The 18,339-nt window shown below is 37.1% G+C and overlaps 1 protein-coding gene across 1 annotated transcript in view; it reads right to left on the bottom strand.

Moving 5' to 3' along the window:
• The window catches only part of SLC9A9 (solute carrier family 9 member A9), a gene marked incomplete at both ends in the record, with an annotated part of 187,907 nt that overhangs the window by 101,307 nt on the left and 68,261 nt on the right, over window positions 1-18,339 (bottom strand). The window contains 3 exons of the mRNA XM_084267390.1: window positions 2,562-2,650; window positions 11,618-11,726; window positions 12,572-12,707. Of these exons, the coding sequence (XP_084123516.1) occupies window positions 2,562-2,650; window positions 11,618-11,726; window positions 12,572-12,707 (334 nt within the window). The remainder of the gene's footprint in view (window positions 1-2,561; window positions 2,651-11,617; window positions 11,727-12,571; window positions 12,708-18,339) is intronic.

Here is an 18,339-nt window from a genome sequence, read left to right on the forward strand (position 1 = left end):
ATGGAAAGTTTATGCATGCTTAGTGAGAAATGGGATAATTGGATTGAATGAAAAGTTTCTAAAGCCTGTATTTTCACTAAATCTGTGTTATCTCTTCTTATGAGAGTGTTAAAATAATCCATTGTTTGTGACAAGATTTGGGTTACTTTATACTTTCAGATTCTTTAAGTTTCAGATGCTTGAAATCTAATATTTCTTTTTCATGGAATGTTAAATGGTGATTGACTGGATAATAAAGGATACATGGGGACTAATAATTACATGCCATCTTTTAACAGTCATTCTTAATAGAGATTCTTAAATTCTCACCTAAGGATTATAGGCAAGTTTTAATGTTATATCAATATCTGCAGAAAATCATACCCATCCTTTTTTTTTCTTATGTATTCTTTTAGAGCAGATGAGGTATTATGAGAACTGCAGAACTGAGCATCATGGCCAGAAACACCACCTCTATAATTGTAGACTGAATTTTACCATCAAGCTATTAAATTTTAACAGCCAGTAAAAAAATGTAAAGAAAGTGATGCAAAGTAGTAGAGAAAAAGCATTTGTTTAAAATCAGCTAACACAATTTCACAATCTGATTTGCAGTTTTAGATCTGATTGCCAAGTTTTCTGTTAGCTTTAGCTTCAGCCTTAACTCAGGGTTTTGTCAGTGTGCATTACAGTTCACCAGTCGTTACTGAAAGATCTGTCATTATTATAAGAAAAGAGAGAGACTGCCTTGGAATAATTCCATGTCTGAACTTAAAAGCCCTTGATTTTGGCCAGTAATGTGTAATAAAAATGACTTAGATTGAGAGCACTGCTGGCTGTCTGAGCAATGATATAAATTTAAAAGGCACTTAAGTCATATATAATTATGAGAATGCCAAGTGTGTGGCTTAGTAAATTTGCTTGAAGAGAATTCTTGGGGGGGAGAGAAAGAAATAGGCAGTGCAGGTCTCAAACAGCTGCATATAAAAGGGTAATCTTTGGATTATAAAATAAATTAGAAGAATTCAAAGGATTTTAACAACAATTTTTGAACCATATCATAAGGGAGGCTGAGGATTAAGAGTTTATGGGGGAAGAGACAAACAGAAAGGAAGGGATGCGTAAAGCTCACAGCTCCATAGAGAAATGCATAATCCTTTTTCTGTGTGTTTAAGGGTAGATTCAGTTTATTTTCACTATTTTATTTTGCACTGTTGAATGGGAGGGAATGAGATGGTAAGCATGAACAAAACCGGTATGCATTTAAACTAAATGTTAGTTCTGCAGTTGAAAAGGTTCATATGTAATTAAAAATACCACAGCTTTTCTATTTCTCTCTTTGAAGCTATGCACCACTAAATCATGCAGATGAATCCCTGAAAAATCCTTGTGTTCAAATTGTGATGGTTATATGCAAGGGTAGTAATGGCATATGCATTTCAGTATTTCTGCAAAATAGGAACAATTCTATAGTAGATGTAAATGTTACTCCCTTATGACACAGTTACCAGTGAAAGCTTCTCTTCTCTGCTGGAATGCTTTTCGAAAGCACCAGTCTCTACTGATATGGAGAAATGCAATTGATAAGATACTGTTCAATAGTTATGACTTTATTCTGGCAGTACTGACCAGAAACTTTTTTTGTGTTGAACTGATTCTGTGGGCAATATTTTTTCTATCAAACTGGTTTTGATAGAAAATTGGATTTTTGATTAAATTGAGATGTGCAAGAAGCAATGAAATTTTCTACGTAAAATTTCCAGTGCTTAAACCAGAGGAGCTGCTGAGAAAGGCACCAGACTGCATCATGAAAATTATAGTCTTGGACCATATGCTTCCATTTTGTTCTAGGAGATAGATTTTCTACAACCTGGGGTTCTTGGGACATATGAGTCAATATTAAAAGGGAAGGAAATCGCATTTAAATGACCTCTTAAAGTATCGAGGTAGTGGTGAGGTAGTCTAAAATTTCTTCTTGTGCTGGAAAATATTTTGAACATTGCAGCACCATAGATCTAGTACTGAGAACAGCCTCAAGTTTTAAGAAGAATTGCAATTACTCTAATCACCTGTTCAAACAAATAACGGATAATCAAATTTCTGCTGTCTCTAAACACAGAGGGGAAAAAGAAACTCCCTTTCTCTCCAATTGCACCAGACTTTTAATGAGACAGAAACGAAACGATGTCATTGCTCAAGTCTGTGGGTCAGACTGCAGTTTACACAGTCCTTTTGCAAAAGTCCACATGGATCCAGTATCTTGAGCCACTTCTCTCTAATTACCAGAGCTCTTTGATTTCTTTCACTTTATAGCATTTTTACATGAAGGCTATTCTAAACTGTGACCTCCTTACCCTGCAGCTCCTGAACTCATGTTTAGGGTCTCTTGGGAAGAAGTGTTACATTTTTTGCTTACCTAGAGAATTGTTACTGTTTTTCTGGCAAAATCTCCAGTCTTTCCCCCAATGAAGACATAAGCCTCTTTCTTTGCATTAATGAAAACCTACCCAGATATATTCCAGTAGCTCTGTCTGTTTCTTATACCAGTTGAAGACACAAAGTCATTTATTTCCATGCCCTACCTGTTTAGTTCTCATTTGGGAATCTGGCGACAGATTGTTGTAGGTATAATGGGCCTGTGTGACTCCACAGAAAAGGACTGCAACAATACCTGAAATTCAAAAACATCCCAGAGTTAGCTGCTTCTGTTTTCTTAGGTTTGTCAAAGGGCTGCATGAAAAAGCTAGACTTGTTAACAATGTTTTATAACCAAAGATCTTAAAGATATGTTGTATATGAGCATCTTTCAAACAGACAAGATTTTTTTTCTTTGCCAGAAGTCATGAAGATCTTGAATCACCTACCTCATTCTTTACCTATTCACAGCACTTCAACTGTTCTGTATTTGGCCAAAAATTGTAGAAAATTTGCTTCAATTAATGCATGGCAACATCTGACCATAATCTGACTGCCAGGCAAGACTAACACAATATGAAGGACTTAAGGTTATGTGAAAATTTTGGCATATACTGACTAGGAAAGTAAAAATTACTTTTATTACATTTAAATGGTTTGAGACCTCTTGGTACCAACTGACTGCAATTCAGGAAAGTAATTTCAGTCTCTGCTCGATTGTTAGCTTTATCATAAACTGTGTGTAACAATGTGCAAGGTGGGCAACAGCACGTTGCTTAAGAATGTTGCTTTGGCAGATGCAAGCTGCATTGCCCAGGATGACTTTGTCAGTGGCAGTAGTCATGTGGCAGCAATTATGCTTGTTGGCTTGTGGAAGGTCTTGGGCAGCAGGTTTGTCAGGGATAATAACAATATAAAATGTATTATAGTATATTTTTTAATTTTTCAATACATCCTCCCTGGCTGTGGCCTTAACTCACTAGAATCATTGAGTAACATCACTGTAATGCAGTATTGTAATTAAAGTAGCTGGTAGGACTGTAACTGTAGTTTTCTGTTAGCTCTGGACACAGATAAGGCAGAAGGAACCCACACAGGAAGAAAATGGAAAACCAGAAATAAGTGTCCACCCGTAACCGTATGTAAATGCTCATGGAGGAGGAAAAAAGCTCTGTGCTTTTCTTAAATTTGGGATATGTCTGCAGAGATAATTATTTGCACAACTGCTCAAGGCTTGTTCATGTCCATTCCGATCACATTCTCCTGAAAACCACACAGGTTTCCTGAAGCATGTGGAGCACGTAAATTCTGCTCGGTTTCTAGATGTGCACCACAAGAGCCACCCCTGGCTTTGCACAAAGCCAGCCTGCAGTGCCAGCTCTGCATGCCTGCCCTCTCTGGGGCTCACACAGAGGCAGTTTTCCACTGTCCACCCCATGGTGGTTTAGTTTTTGTGCCTTTCAGCCCTTCTATCCACTGCCTCCTGTCTAAGAGCTAAAACATGCCCTAATTAGCCTTGTAGTTCTGTTTCCTCATGGGCTGCTCTGCCAATTGTTAGGTAATTTTTAGTTCATAGGCTGCTGGCGTACTAAAATAACACTGATGAATCCAAGAAAACACACTGAGGCAACAAAGCATGCAAAAAGATACCTGTCCAGGTTTAGGCAGTATCCACCATTGCAATATAACCATATAGCAGTTTTCTAGGTGTTTATTACATTAAACTAGCATGAACTAAAACATATAAACCAGCTCTGGAAGCAAAAGCAAGAAGTAGAAATGTTAAAATAATCCCAGTCTGTGCCTTCAGTTCTGGACTTTAAGCTGGATAAAGCTTCCTCCAGCTTCCCCAGGATGGTGACTTCCCTAAATTTGCAAAGGACAGCAAGAAGAGGCTCAGTCAAGGGCCAGAATCTGCAGTGCCACAGGGTTTAGCACATCAAACCCAATATAAAGCAACCTGCTACTTCAAAAGGATTAAGAGAATTAGGCCAGGCTCCACACAGTCACAGGAAGAAAAGGCTGGCAATGTGCTGAACAAGTGTCAGGTGCCAGTGCTGGTGCCTCGACAGGTTCTTTAACAGGCTTATCCAAACCTCTGAATGCCTGAGTTTTAGCAGTGTGGGGGGGCCTGGAGGTAGGCAAACTATCATCCTCCCCTAAAACAAGGTGCAGATAAGGAAACATGGAAAAGTAAAATTTAGACAATGCTAAAACTATTTCATATGCAGAGGGGATGGGACGAGCAGCACGTTGTCATGTATGAGTTCAAGTAATTATTACTTTTCCAGGTCTTTCTCAAATTTCTGACTCTGTTTTTCTCAAGTTTTATGACCACGAAAATATTGCCCAACAAAATCCAACTTTCTTTTATTCACAAGCCTCTCTTGTTTCTGGGAAGAACTGAGGCCTGGCATTAATACGCCTTTCATGGTAGAAGAAAGTATGGAGTGAAAAATACTCTGATGAATTTAGCACAAGGGATAACTGCCATCAGAAAGAAAATAAGAAAGCAAATTTTTTTTTTACCAACAAACCACTGTGGATGTTTTCTTCGCTTCTAGGTTCTCTTTATATTGTAAATTTACCTGTTCTACACAAAACACAGTCTCTGTAGCCAAGAGAAATTCCACTGAGCTTTAACTGCTGTCTTTGTTTTTTTTGTATTTATTTTCTCATGTCTGTTTTGATATTTATTTTTTTCTAACTACACTGCAATAAACATTGTGGGTAGTAATGCCTAAATACCTTCCAGGAAGTTTATGTTTTTGTGAGGTCTAATTGTTCTCTGAAATGCATCTTTTTTTTTTTTCCCTCATAAGTGGATTGGATTATGTAGAACTGATCTGGGGAATTTAAAAATTCTCAGGGCATAATAATATGCAACAGGATGCTCAGGCAATGACGTTTCAGTTAAAAAAGATAACAAACAAGTATTGTTGCTAAGAATCTCTAGCTCCAGGCTCAGTAACAGAAATGGAGATAAGAGTTTCTGATTCACTTTCTTCTACTTGTATCATCATGCCAAGTCTTGTGTCTTTAAAACTGACTGTTGCGTTCCACTATGACTATAAAATGCTTTTTCACTGCTGAGAAACTGTTAATTATGAGTAGTGAGAGAGCTGAGAGACATGAAGAGTAAAATGGCCCAAATCTGATTCTACAATACGAATAAATGATCTGAGCCATGCACTTATGGAAGTGTAGAAACCAGATACCCTGTTTCCACGGTAGACTGGCGGAACGCAGTGGAATATTTCAATGGTTACAAGTGAAGGCTTAACAGGCACCAGCCATGCCTCTCACAGTGAATGCTTCATTAAAAAGCTTGGATAAAATTGTAATACATTCCCATAAAAATGATTACTTAATAGTAATGACCAATTACATTTTAATGCAACTACAAAGCAAAAAGAAGTACCTAAAAAGGCAAACACAGAACCTCTTGAAGGCAAAAAGGGAATCTGGATTTCTTTGTAAGACTATTAAAGGTTGATTTTTGAGGTTGTGTGGTATCGAAATACTGTATTTTACCAGTCATCAATACTCAGTGCTTTAATTTTGGGGTAGTGGAGACTCAGCTCATTCTTTCAGTGCTGCTAGACTCTTTCATTTTTAAGTGGCAAAATTAGCAATTACTGAGATACTTAGTACTGCAATTGCTGAATGAGATGCTAACCTTAAGTAAACTGGCCATGCTTGGAGTTGAAGTGGGTGATGAGTTGCTAGGTGCAATATAACCCCTCATCTCTATAAAGTAACTGAAATTTTTCACTTAATATAGAAAATGAGAAACCTCACAGTAAAATGTTGATAGTCACTAATAAAATTTCAGCTGCAGTTCAACCTTGTCAAAGAGTTTTTATTAGAAACAAAAGCCTACCCTTTTATTTGCTTTTGTTTCTCTTATATAACAGAAGTAGAGATAGTTTGGTAGCTGTGTTTACAATTAGAGAAGTTACTCTTACCATAGTTCTGCCAAATACTTGTAGTTGAAATCGTTGCTAGGACAAAAGCTGGTAGTATCAGAAGACACTATAGGATAAACAAGTAACTTAGAACTTTAGAAATATTTTGCTGATGGTGTAAATATTAACAAGACAGTGTCAGTATTAATTTATATGTGTTTCTCTAAAAATTAATTTATTGTTCATTGAAAGACAAAGTTTTTCTTTCGGATCATTTCATGAACAGCAGGAGGAAGTGTACCCTTGGCTTTTCAGTATCTGGTGCTAAGAGAAAAACTGGAAAACAGTGTTTCTTGTCAGAGAAGGGCAGCATGCAGAGTGTGCTTTTAATGCAAACCTAGAAGTGACTAGCCACAATTTAAACTTCAGAACTGGCTAATCTGAGACAATAAAACTGGCATTATGTCCCCAGGTGTCAGGGCTTTTAGTACTAAAAAAATGAATTTAGAAAACCACCAAACCTCTACCTTCTGGGGAGACAAGGAACCGGCTAAAATGTATAGCTTAATTTGATGAGATCTATAGGTAACCCAACCAGTTGTCATCTTTGAAGCATTCCAGAGCTCCAGGGATCTGTCTCTAATGATGCACAACATACTGCAAATCCCACAGTACAACAAGCAACAGGATCTGGTCTGTCATCAAAGGCACTGAAATGTGCAGAAAAGAGCAGTGAGGGCTGGATAATAGAGAAACAATTAAAATAGGGTAACATTTACTTTGGAGTCATTTATGGCAGAGTATCTCCACAGCACTACTGGGAAGGTCCCGGAGCAGACTGACTATGTGAGGGGCAGGAAATGAGGCACTGCCTTCTGCATCAAATGGCTGCAGTAGTAAGGCTATAAACCCAGTAGCAGCAATATTCCTCCTCAGTCTGTTTTCACTGAGGGTATGAAGTGTGACTAATCGTTTTCTTGATGGTGAAGCAAAGACTTAAGGCTTCTTCCACCAGACCTGCACCAGATGCAGAACCAAAGCTGGTGTTTTGTTCATGAAGCTTTCCTCTTTGGGGTTGTCTGAGGTTGATTTTATGTTGAAGTGACACAAAGCAACAAAACACAGAGCTGAGGGAATTTTTTTAGGTCCTCATCTGAGGACTGATCATTGGGTGTTGATCCTGACTGCTTCAAGTGAGACCTGAGCTTCAGTATTGTACTTTTGTACCGTCAAATGAATTCCAGAATTCAGTTTAGATTGGAACTCATGGTGAGGCATACCAAGTTTAGTTCTAGATGTGCCAAGAGTGCTTACACTGTCCTGAATTTATTCACTAGCAATAAGACTCCACTAACCTCATTTTATGTACTTTTCTCTTAAACCAAACACCTTTCTCTTCTTTTCTTACTGTCTTAAAAGGCTGTACCTACAACAGCTAGCCAGACCCAAGCACTGCCTCAAGTGTGTGTGTAGTCTGGTCAAGTGACCCTATGGAAATGGTAAATGGGGTAACCAAAACTGCACAGAATATTGGATCTAGCTTCTATGTCAGCAAAGTATATATAGGGCATCCTCTAAAGTACAGGATTCACCTGACAATCCCCATCTTAGGGTACCACGTAGATATCCAGAGCCATCTCCGAAGTCCCAAAGGGAAGTAATAGATTAGCAGTCTTATTTTAGCCATCTTATTTTTGAAGAGCCTTCTTTTCTAATTAGATCTGAATTTCCACCTAGGAGTGACAGAACTACAGCTTAAGAGAGTTGAGGTCTCCCTCCTTTTGATGTAGAAGCCAAGCTATCCCTTCTCACTCGTTACTGGGAGAAGTCTACCTACTTCTCTGTATGGCACAACATGGCACATTGCTGATGAATAAGGGAAAGAAAATCACCATTTGAGAATTTAAATCCCAGTATGACTTCTTTTATGGAATAATGTCAGTCCAGTGAACTAAAGTCAATCGGGTACCAACCTGCCTTGTGCTCACAGTGCTCAGAACTGCAGACAGAAAGATTTTGATAGATCCCTTCTGAGAGCGATACAAGAGCTGGTCACAATGTTTATTTTAAAAAAGGCAATGAGGTAGATGGTGGATCCAAGACAAATTATAGTGAACAGATAAGAGGAGTGAACAGCCAGGAGGAGAAATGTCAGCAGTACTAAAGGAAATGGATGTTGTTGATGTTTGGTTTTGCTATGCCCTAAATACAGAGGTAGCACAAAACTACCCCAGTAGGAGACCAGATCTTTGGACTTGTCCTGGCTACATCAGCCATAATAAGCTGCTTATTTTTGGAGGAAAAGCTTTCTCACTTGGTAGACTGTGCTCTCCTGTGAGCCCCCGAAAGAGAAAGCAGGTGTCAGACGTATCAAAAATGTTCAGACAAGCATTGCTGAGGGCAAGGAAGCAGCAGTAATTTATCACAAGCCATTTCCTTTATAATGATCAGAAAACAGTAAAGGATTAAAGGTGATTCCCTCTAACATTTTCTCCTTCAAGATCTGCCTGTCTTAGCTTTGTAATGGAGGTCTTTGGCATGTGTAATCAGAGGTGGTTGGCTATAATTTTGATGCTTTTACACTGATAAGTTCTCCATGACTTTGAAGTATGCATTAATTGAATACATAAACGCAAATAAATTCATATATGTATATTTGAGTGCATTTTTGCAGGTATATTAATCTCTGTTTATTTGGATATCTACTTAGTTCAAAAAGCTGTAGATAGAGAGGGTCTAACGAAGGTGAAGGTTAAATTAAATGCCCATGTACATCATGGAATCTTTCACAGACTAATGACTAGAGTGATCTATTAAAAATTAGCAATTTTTATTAATTATAAAGCAGAAGAACAAGCAATCAATAAGTGCAAGTTGTACTTTCCTCATTTATTTTGAGAAGTTTTTAATTTAATTTATTTATTTTTTTTCATAGCCTATTACTAAATATTCTGTAATGAAGTTTGAAAATGAAAGCAACTATATTAACTCTGACCTTACTCTGTTATTGCAACTTTGCTCAACAGTCAGGAGTGATGTACTTCAGGGCAAATAAGAAAGTCCACAAATTAGATTCTACTGTATATGAATCAATTTATCACGCATATGTCACAGCTTGATGATACAGCTATAAGATTAATTACCATAACATTAATTTATCCTTTACAGTTATCAGTGTAACAATAATCAGATAGTCATCCCAGATTTTTATGTTGATTTGCTGGTTTGATCACATCCATTTTTCAACCAGGGTCAGGCCCATATCTTGTCTGTTATATATCATGGGATATCTTGAGGTGGAGGAATAAAATATTTTATAAAATGTCAACCTGCACTACTGTCCATTCACATTTTACATGAAAAAAAATACCTGCAAGTAAAATAAATGAGCTCTATACTTACTATACCTACATAAAATCCAGTATTGCCTGTTATTTATAAATTATGACATACTTCAATATTAGACTTCAAAAGGCTCTTAGTGATTGAAGAACTAGTGTGGAAAGCATTGTAAGAGTAAAATTATTTTGCAATTACATTAGTTAATAGCTACAGGCAAATACTCTTGTCTAGTGTTAATCCTTTGAAGTTCATTTAGAAGGAATGAACAGTGGAAACACAAGGAAAACAAAGACAGATATAGGTGTAGATGTACAATGGATGAAGTTAATTTTTGAAGTCAGTGTACTGAAGTCAAAGTCTTCAAACTAGGAATTTATTTCATTGAATAGAGTGGTCCAGCAGTGCCATTGCAGTTCATCTGTCTTTGGCTCTCTGTCTGTCCATTTAAAATTCCTTACCATAGCTACCATAACACCCGTGGTGTTTGATAATTAAGTCTTTTATTTCAGATATTTTATATATTGCAAAAGAAAAGAGAAATGAAACACTCTTCAGAGTGACTACCAGAAGAGAGTATGCTGACAGTCATCATGTTTGCAGTATGCCAATTATTTTTGCCCTGGATAAGCAGTCTGTTCCTGTGCCTAAGAAATGGAAATTACCTTTGGTGCAGCACCTGAGGATCTAAAAGACATTAGTATTTCCCCTAAAAATCCAATTTTTGGGCATAATGTGTAATTTACCAATTGTACATTCACTGAAACATAGCATCCTTGTTCTTAGCTAGGAGTTTGATAAAACAGCCTTTCCCTGGAAGTCACTGGATTAGGAAATCCTTACCTCCAGTAGGAGGCAACTGATTAACAATCACCCTTCTTTGTTTTGTTTTTTATTTAGTATTTGTGATGTGTTTTTAAAAGCCATTAAGCATAAAGACACAAAACGGACTTTATTCTAGTCAGTATCCGATTTTCTCCATGTGCTGGAATGCCACCCTTTTGCTCAGTTCATGTACTTCTCTGTTTATTGATTAGCCTGAAGATTTGGGCAGTATGCAGGCCAGAATTGTTCATGTAATAAGGCAAAAATGTGAGAAGATGTCCTTGTTGAAGCCCATTCTGAAACTGGTTGATTGTGTGGCTAATATTAAAAGGTAACATGCTGGCTCCATGGAAGTCAGTAGAAATACAACTTGACGTCAAAAGGCTTTGAACAATATTGCAAACAAACCAGCATGGGTTGCATTAATGCTCCATTCAGCGGTTTTCTTCCCCTGGCTTCCCCTGACATTAATTAGAGCACTAGATTTCAGAGGTGACTGCATCAAGAACACTAAAACGATCAGGCTTTTACAAACCTTGTTCTTTCAAATCACTCTATGCCATAGGTTGCTGTGTATGTAAACTACATCCATTTACAATTTCTGCCTCGACTTCTGTGGTGTCTTTATGCTGCAAAAAGCATTCCCTGAGCGTGTACTTGACTGTGATTGTGCACTTTCTTTCCCAGTGTTGACGAAAAAACAATCAGATCATGTGTTTTTCTACCTGTCACTGGGACGTGACTCTACTTCTGTTGCAAAAGGTGTTAAAGGAGGCACACTGAACAAGGTCAATTTTTCTTTAATCCTAAAGTGGCTGCAACCATCCAACAATATTGAGGATGTCCTGGTACTCTGTTCAGTCAATGATGGCTGGGATAAAGGAGGGGGACCAGGACATGCAGTGCATGCAGAGAAGTGTGGTCTCTGCCAGTCACATGACACTGTATATTCGCTTCCTCCTACTTCCCATCATCTTTAGTCCTATAGCTGGTCAGAAAAAAGTGGGATTAATAGTGGCACTAATAGGGATGGGACAATGTAGGGAGCTAGAAGCTTTAAATAGGATATCATGCCCGAAATAAACATGCCATTTTCCCACACTAGAAGCATACTATAAAACTGCTTTTACTCAATAAAACAAACCACTTACCTGTAAGACCAGCAGCTTCAGCTGACAAGAATGCACTCCAGGACAGGAGGAAAAACAGACCTGTTTCCAACATAGGGAACTCACACAGCTTTGTAAATTTTGTCAAGTGCTAAAAGATTACTAAGGAAAAATAAAACCCCAACTCTTTTGTAAGTTAGAATTGCCCACAACCTGACAAAGGATTAAAGAAAGCAAGCTCCCCCAGCATGCCCAGCTATACAAGTTGAATTCAGGAAAAATTGTGCAGCTTCTAAATTACCTCAAGGAGGAAAATGCAGTACAGTTTTTGAACAGGTGAATTCTCTAAGTCAGCAGTTTCAAGCACTTTTGTGGCTTCTGAACTAATGCCTCAATTGGTTGCATTTTATATTCTTTTTCCCAGAAAAAAGAGAAAGTAATTTTGTCCAGTTTTGCAAACAAACTGGCATTTGTTTACATTTGCATCAATGCCAGAAAGATGAAAATTGCTGCTCTTTCTACAATGGTGTTTTACATGAACTGTAGAACACAAGAAAAAATGCAGGGTAACAGATCTGGCTTTAATTTCCACTTTAGGTCAACTGACAGACTTGATTTGTAGTCTAGTGTTTGCCTTGTGTTTTCCTATATTTGCTGCTAGTCTGTATTCATAAATAAATTGCTGTAGTTCACAAATTCATATATTAATCTCAAAATACTTAAAAAAGCATTCCTAAAAAGGTAGTTATTTAAAAATGCTAAAACTAAGACCCGTGTCTTGCCTAATGTTAGAAAGAAATTGGAATATTAATTTCTTTGTGGATTCTGACAAGTGAAATTTTGTGTCAATTTATGATTTGACTGTTTGTTTGCAAACTCTGGAATCAACAATTAATAGGTTGGGCTCAAACTAAAGATGGTGAGTCTCAGATATCACACATTTTTCCCAACAGATATAGATTTTTCTCTCTGAAAACAAACCAGAAAGGATATTAAAGCTGTGACAACAGCATAAGAGGATCCCATGGCAAATGATCCAGCAAAGATCCCCAGGAAATTTCCCACTGACTGGAAGAAAGCAGCAGCATCAAACACATTAGGATTCTCCTTAGGACTGTAAATGGATATAGAGCTGGAAAGAAAACAAAGAGATGGGGGAAAAGGAGAGAAACAGAAATAATGAATTAAATCACATTGTTATGATATTTGAATCAATAATTGAAAATAGACATTTTTAGGGACTCAAAATACAAACCAAGACTTCTCTGGACTAATTGCAGATGGGAGAAAAAATCAGATGTAGGTGACGGTGGGGGGAGATGGTGTGACACTGGTTTATTTTCCAGGTATCACACTGGAAATCAATAGTCTGCTGCCAGTCAGTAAACATTTTTATACTAGAAGTGCCATAAAAAAAATATTGTTTCCAGGCCAACTAAACATTAAAAGTTGGTAGGTGTGTAAGAAAACTGCAGGAGGAGAGATAACTTTGAATTATTTATCGGCCATATGTCTTCAGAGCAGTTATATATTCACAAATATTCTTGATAAAAGTGCAGCTTTATGGCTGAGGCTCAAATGGGTGACACAAATCACAGTGGGTACCAAATCTGCAGCAGCTATCTTGTCATAAACCACCTAATAGTTCCCTTCTTAGTGTAACCCTTCATAAATAGAGCTGAAAACTCAACAATAGGGAACCTTGTGGACACCATGAATGTTATCCCACAGAAAAAAAACGCTGCAGTTTGAGGTCACCTCCTGTATCCCACCCCTGAGCAAAGCTATCAAGAGTATTTTTGAATGGGAAATGATGCCACCAAAGGGAAGGCTGTACAGTAAAAGTTTTGAGTTTTAGGGTTGTTATTTGCCAGTTACTGCCCAAAACAGTAGTAATGCCAAGTATTTATGCCTTGTCTTGTTAAAACATTAAATTTAACAGATAAACAATTGCCCTAAGCTTCCCAATCTAATTAAGCAACATTTTAGATCTTTGTGGTTCTGTTGGTTGCAGTACTGTAGGTCTTTTATGTTCATTGTCAAAGAAAATGTATTGAGCCTTGGCACTGGATTCCAGACAGCAGCTTGGGTTGCTGGGAAATGATTGGTATTTTAAGCATTAAAAATTTAGAACTTTTAAAATGTTTAGAATATTTTAAACTCTTGCATATTATGAACGTGAACCCCGTAGTCTGATGTCTTCCATCTGGAGACGCAGCGTAGAGATGAAGCTCTGTATGAAGGATTTTCTAAACAGTTGCATTCATTTGGGGATCTCCAAATAATGTGAAGACATGTGAAAACAGATCTCATGCTTTCAGCCTCTAAAAGAGGCAAGGGGTTCTAAAGGCATATGGCTGAACATCACTAAGCATGAGTAGTGAATAATTCTCTGTTACAACAGACATTGCTAAGCACCAAAATGTCCTATCTCCAGTTATGCTAACAAGCACCACCACAGAAACAGTGAGGTGATTTGTAGCAGAAAGTGCTGGTAATCTAAGTACACAAAATACTGTTCCCAGAGGAAATGCTAATTGATAGCATGTTGCTAGCAAAATTTTCAGTCCTTTCAACTGTGACTCTCTTAGACCAGGGGTCAGTTATAATTCTTTGCTTCTCTTGCCTTCCGATTATTCTTGAAATGTTTGTCGTCTGTGCCCTACTCAAAATTTATTGGTCTAGACCCCGTATGAAATAAATAACTATAATAAAACATAGATACAGTCTCTAAACTGACAGAAGAGCTCTATCAAAGGAAACTCTATCAGCTCTGCTACTGTATGTTTATAGTCTTAATTTACTGAGTGTATTTTGTATACTTAGGCAGGGTTCTGTTAGTTATTTGAAGTTGAAACTAGTGTAACCAGAACTGTCAGATCTAAAACTTCTAGGCATGTCTTGACAGTAAAGCAGCTCTTTATTTCTGATATTTGCCCCAGATGAGTATAGAGGGACTGCAGCTGCTGTTCTGTATTGCTTAGTGAATTATGAATTGGGAACCAATCTTCTGTGAGCACTGGCAAATTCAGAGAAGTCAACCTGACTACACCCTAATATCAAGGAAAATTGTTCTGCTATATTTATTGATGGGCTCTGCCCACAGAAGGGATGCTCAGTAATAAAAACTAAAACAAAAATTTCTTGATATGGAGTGAAAGTATAGTAGTCAAATGTGAGCTATAACCATTAGCTAACATATTATTTATGTTAACCTTAGGGCAAGAAAAGTTGACTTTAAGACCAGTTAGGGTTCCAGTTTGCCCTCCCAATTTATCAACACCTTTCAGGTATAGGGAAAACTAGAAGAAAGCAGCCTATTCTTAATGTAGTTATTTCATGGACAAATAGAAATCTCTCATTCTCACTGAGAAATTTTTCTACTCAATATGCCCCCTAAATCTTATGAATTTTTAAGAGCACTGTAACAAAACATATGCTCATTATGATAACTGTGTTTTCTGGTCTAAATCTTTCCAGAACTCAGGTTTCCCTACAGCTCAAAGAGTATTTGATTCTATTTTTCATTTTGCATTATTCTACATCGGATCTATCATTTCTTTTTCTGGATAGGTTTCTTCTTTAACATTTAACCCTTTCAGGCATCTAAAATGCATGTTAATTTGCCTGGTAATTTTTCTAAACAAGCTGTATTTCAACAGAACAGGATTTTATCCTGTTTATTCCAGTGCTTTCTGCCAAGCCAATTCTTTGACCTGAAAACAAAATTGCAAAGTTTAACATTGGAGAGAACCAGAACTAAACTTACAGACCCTTCCTCTGCTTCCTTTTCCTCAGAAAGTGATTCAAGAAACACGCTGGCATTTCTGCTAGTCTGCTCTCTGTGCCTGACACAAAAGGTGCTGGTCACAGTTCATTAACAACCAGTGGATGAGTTAATTTTTATTTATTAGAGACTTTCTAACTGTTGAACTAGTACAAGGAAAAAAAGGTTATTTCTCTAGATTTGTATCAGAGGTGAATTAAGCAAATCCTAAAAATAAATACTGTAGAAATTGTTTTTAGAGATCGTTAAACTAATGACGAAGATAAGGATATGCTTTTATCTACCACCCATAAGGAGACAGAGTGGAGGGATAGGAATAAAAAATTATTGTTGGGTAGCCACTGAATACTTGGTAAACAGACCTTGCAAACATCTGCTCCAGTCCCTACTACCTATCTATATGTCAGTTTGGTAACCTTTGCCTCTTCTTCAGCTTGGACAAGAATAGTAATTAGATTTCTTACTGGGTCTTATAAGGGTTATATTATTTCTATATTAGGAAACTATTGAATAGATCTCTTTTTCTTTCCACTTCTTCTGTACTTCCTTGACCAAATTCTAGTGGACAGGGTAAAGAGCTTTCAAAAAGGATATGCAGGCGATATTTATTTATACAAAAAATTTCAAGTCAGCATGATGAAGAAAGTTTCTTTCTATAGACTTACACGGGGATATAATACTAATGTCTTTTGTTTTGAGTTACATCTTAATTAATTACTTGCTACATCTTAATTTCTTCTCAAGGAAAATCTCATTTATTCACAACATCCTTTTCTTCCTGTGATTTTTTCTAAGCCCATGAATGTAGCACAATGTATTTTCCTTTTTTAAAAAATGAAAGCATTTAGGATTAGAGCAAGGATTTTTCAGTAAAACGTAGAAGTTTAAGAAAAATTCTGTAGGTGAGGTTAAGTCTTCTATCCTGCCTTTTGTCCCTGTTTATGGCTGGTGTGGCTGTATCAAAAGATGTTCACCAGTTGTAACAAGAACAGCACAAAGATCCTTGGTTTTGATATAGAGATGCAACACATATATCAAATGAATTTTAGAAGGTAGCAATATGCTGAAGGAAATAGACTCAAGCATCAGAAAGAAAATGCATGGAAACTGCAGAAGATTTCTAATACGATGTTGTGGAATCAATAATCAGTAAACAAACTGTTTTATTCTTTTTTCCTCCTTCTGTCTATTTTGCCAACATGAGAAGAAACAGCTTCTTATCTCTGGAGAATAAGATTTCTTTTCACTCACTGAGTCAAAGGGCTTCCTCTTGCCCAGTGGCCTCCTTCCTATTTGCTGCACTACCATGTGCCATATAATACTGAGCAGAAGAGAATCAGGAACAATCTAAAAAAGTTATTAAAAAAATCATACCTGAAACTACTTGAAGGTCAGATGTTCCTTAAAATACTTCTATGGAATGAATTGGGATTTCCCTTAGGCGATAATTAATTATAGAATTACATGGTGATTTTATCAGCTGCTAATTAAGAAAAATAAAACAGGCCAGGAAAAAAAAATATTCCAGAGTTCAAGGTTGTTTTTAAGAGGCAAAGAGGATTATTTTTTCTTGACATTGTACAGAAAAAGATAGGTCACTATACTGTGTTAGAGCTTGCAGAGAAGTAGATTGAACTGAACAGTTTCTGTTCCCACATATCTTTTTAACTATATGGTTCTCCTAAAAGCATTGAAAGCAAGCCAAAATGACAGAACTGTATTTTCCCCTGGTGTAAGTGTATGAACTTGAACCTAGATGTGGAAGAGCATGCATAGCACCAGACACCTACACCTTCTCTTGGCAAGTTTTAGGTTGGTAAAGCTCTCCAGGCTTCCTCATGGAATAGCTCCTTGGGAACTAATAGTAAGTAGATGATCTATAAAAATGAAAACAAGTAAGATAAGATTGGGTTGTATGCCAAACCAACAAAACCACAAATGAAGTAGAGAAGGCTTGCAGATTATTAAGGGAGAGCAAAGATGAAACACACCAGTGCAGGAAGGCTTCATGATGAGCAAAAGCAGCCAGTTGTAAGAGTAGTTTGAAGCAAATACATAGAGATCCTCTAGATGAGAATTTTTGGAAACTAACTTACTGTACTTTTCACATGTGTTTAGAACAGTGATCAATAAGTGGCACAAATGCACAGAAGGTGCATTAAAGGAACATAGATGAGTCTTCTGTACCTCCACTGCGTAAAGAAATCTGTCTCCCTGGAATTTATTCCAAACAATATTTACAAATATTTAAAGAATGAAGGCTCCAGAAACATGGGTTTCACACAACTATACATATTAAGTTTACTGTGTATATGTGTATAAGAACTGGGGATGGGGTGGAAAAGAAGTGGTTGGTAGCTGAGTAGCTGCTCAAGTGGCTAGTACTGGAACCTTCTTTCTCCTGGTTATTCTAAACTTAAGTCTCCTTGGCAATAAACCCCATCATGGCTTTTATTCCACTCATAGTCTGGCTTCAGTACACTACCAGTAGTGCTGCTATTAGTTTAAATTCTGGGCAAAAAAAAATGGTCTAGCAGTTGCTACACTGGAATCTTAGCTGGAATTAGGCTTGTACTTTTCTGTGTCATGGCATATTTGTTTCCTCTCTTTTCTGTCCTTACCTTTGTTCCTTTCTAGGATTTCCCCGACTTTCTGAACTATTATAGCATATTTTAGTTTGATTACATTAAACGAAGCTAACACTGTTATTGGATAGAAAGCTTTTACTGTTTATGGAAACTTTCCTCAGAACGGACTTGTTATCAGTTCCAAAGCAGTTAGGTGGCAGTAGATGCAGAGCACTAGCCATGCTGGAAAGCAAAAACCACCAGGCTTTATGGACAATATAAGTTTTCCCATATATAAGGAAAAGTAACAGCTATGTGAAACAAAAAATGAATTCAGGGTGTCTGCTAGATTTTTCACTTAACATAAAATATCTTAGGTTAGTTCTACCGATAGGTTCAGGCTCCTTTTT

This window comes from Gallinula chloropus (genome assembly GCF_964237585.1).
Source record: "Gallinula chloropus genome assembly, chromosome: 8".
NCBI lineage: Eukaryota > Metazoa > Chordata > Aves > Gruiformes > Rallidae > Gallinula > Gallinula chloropus.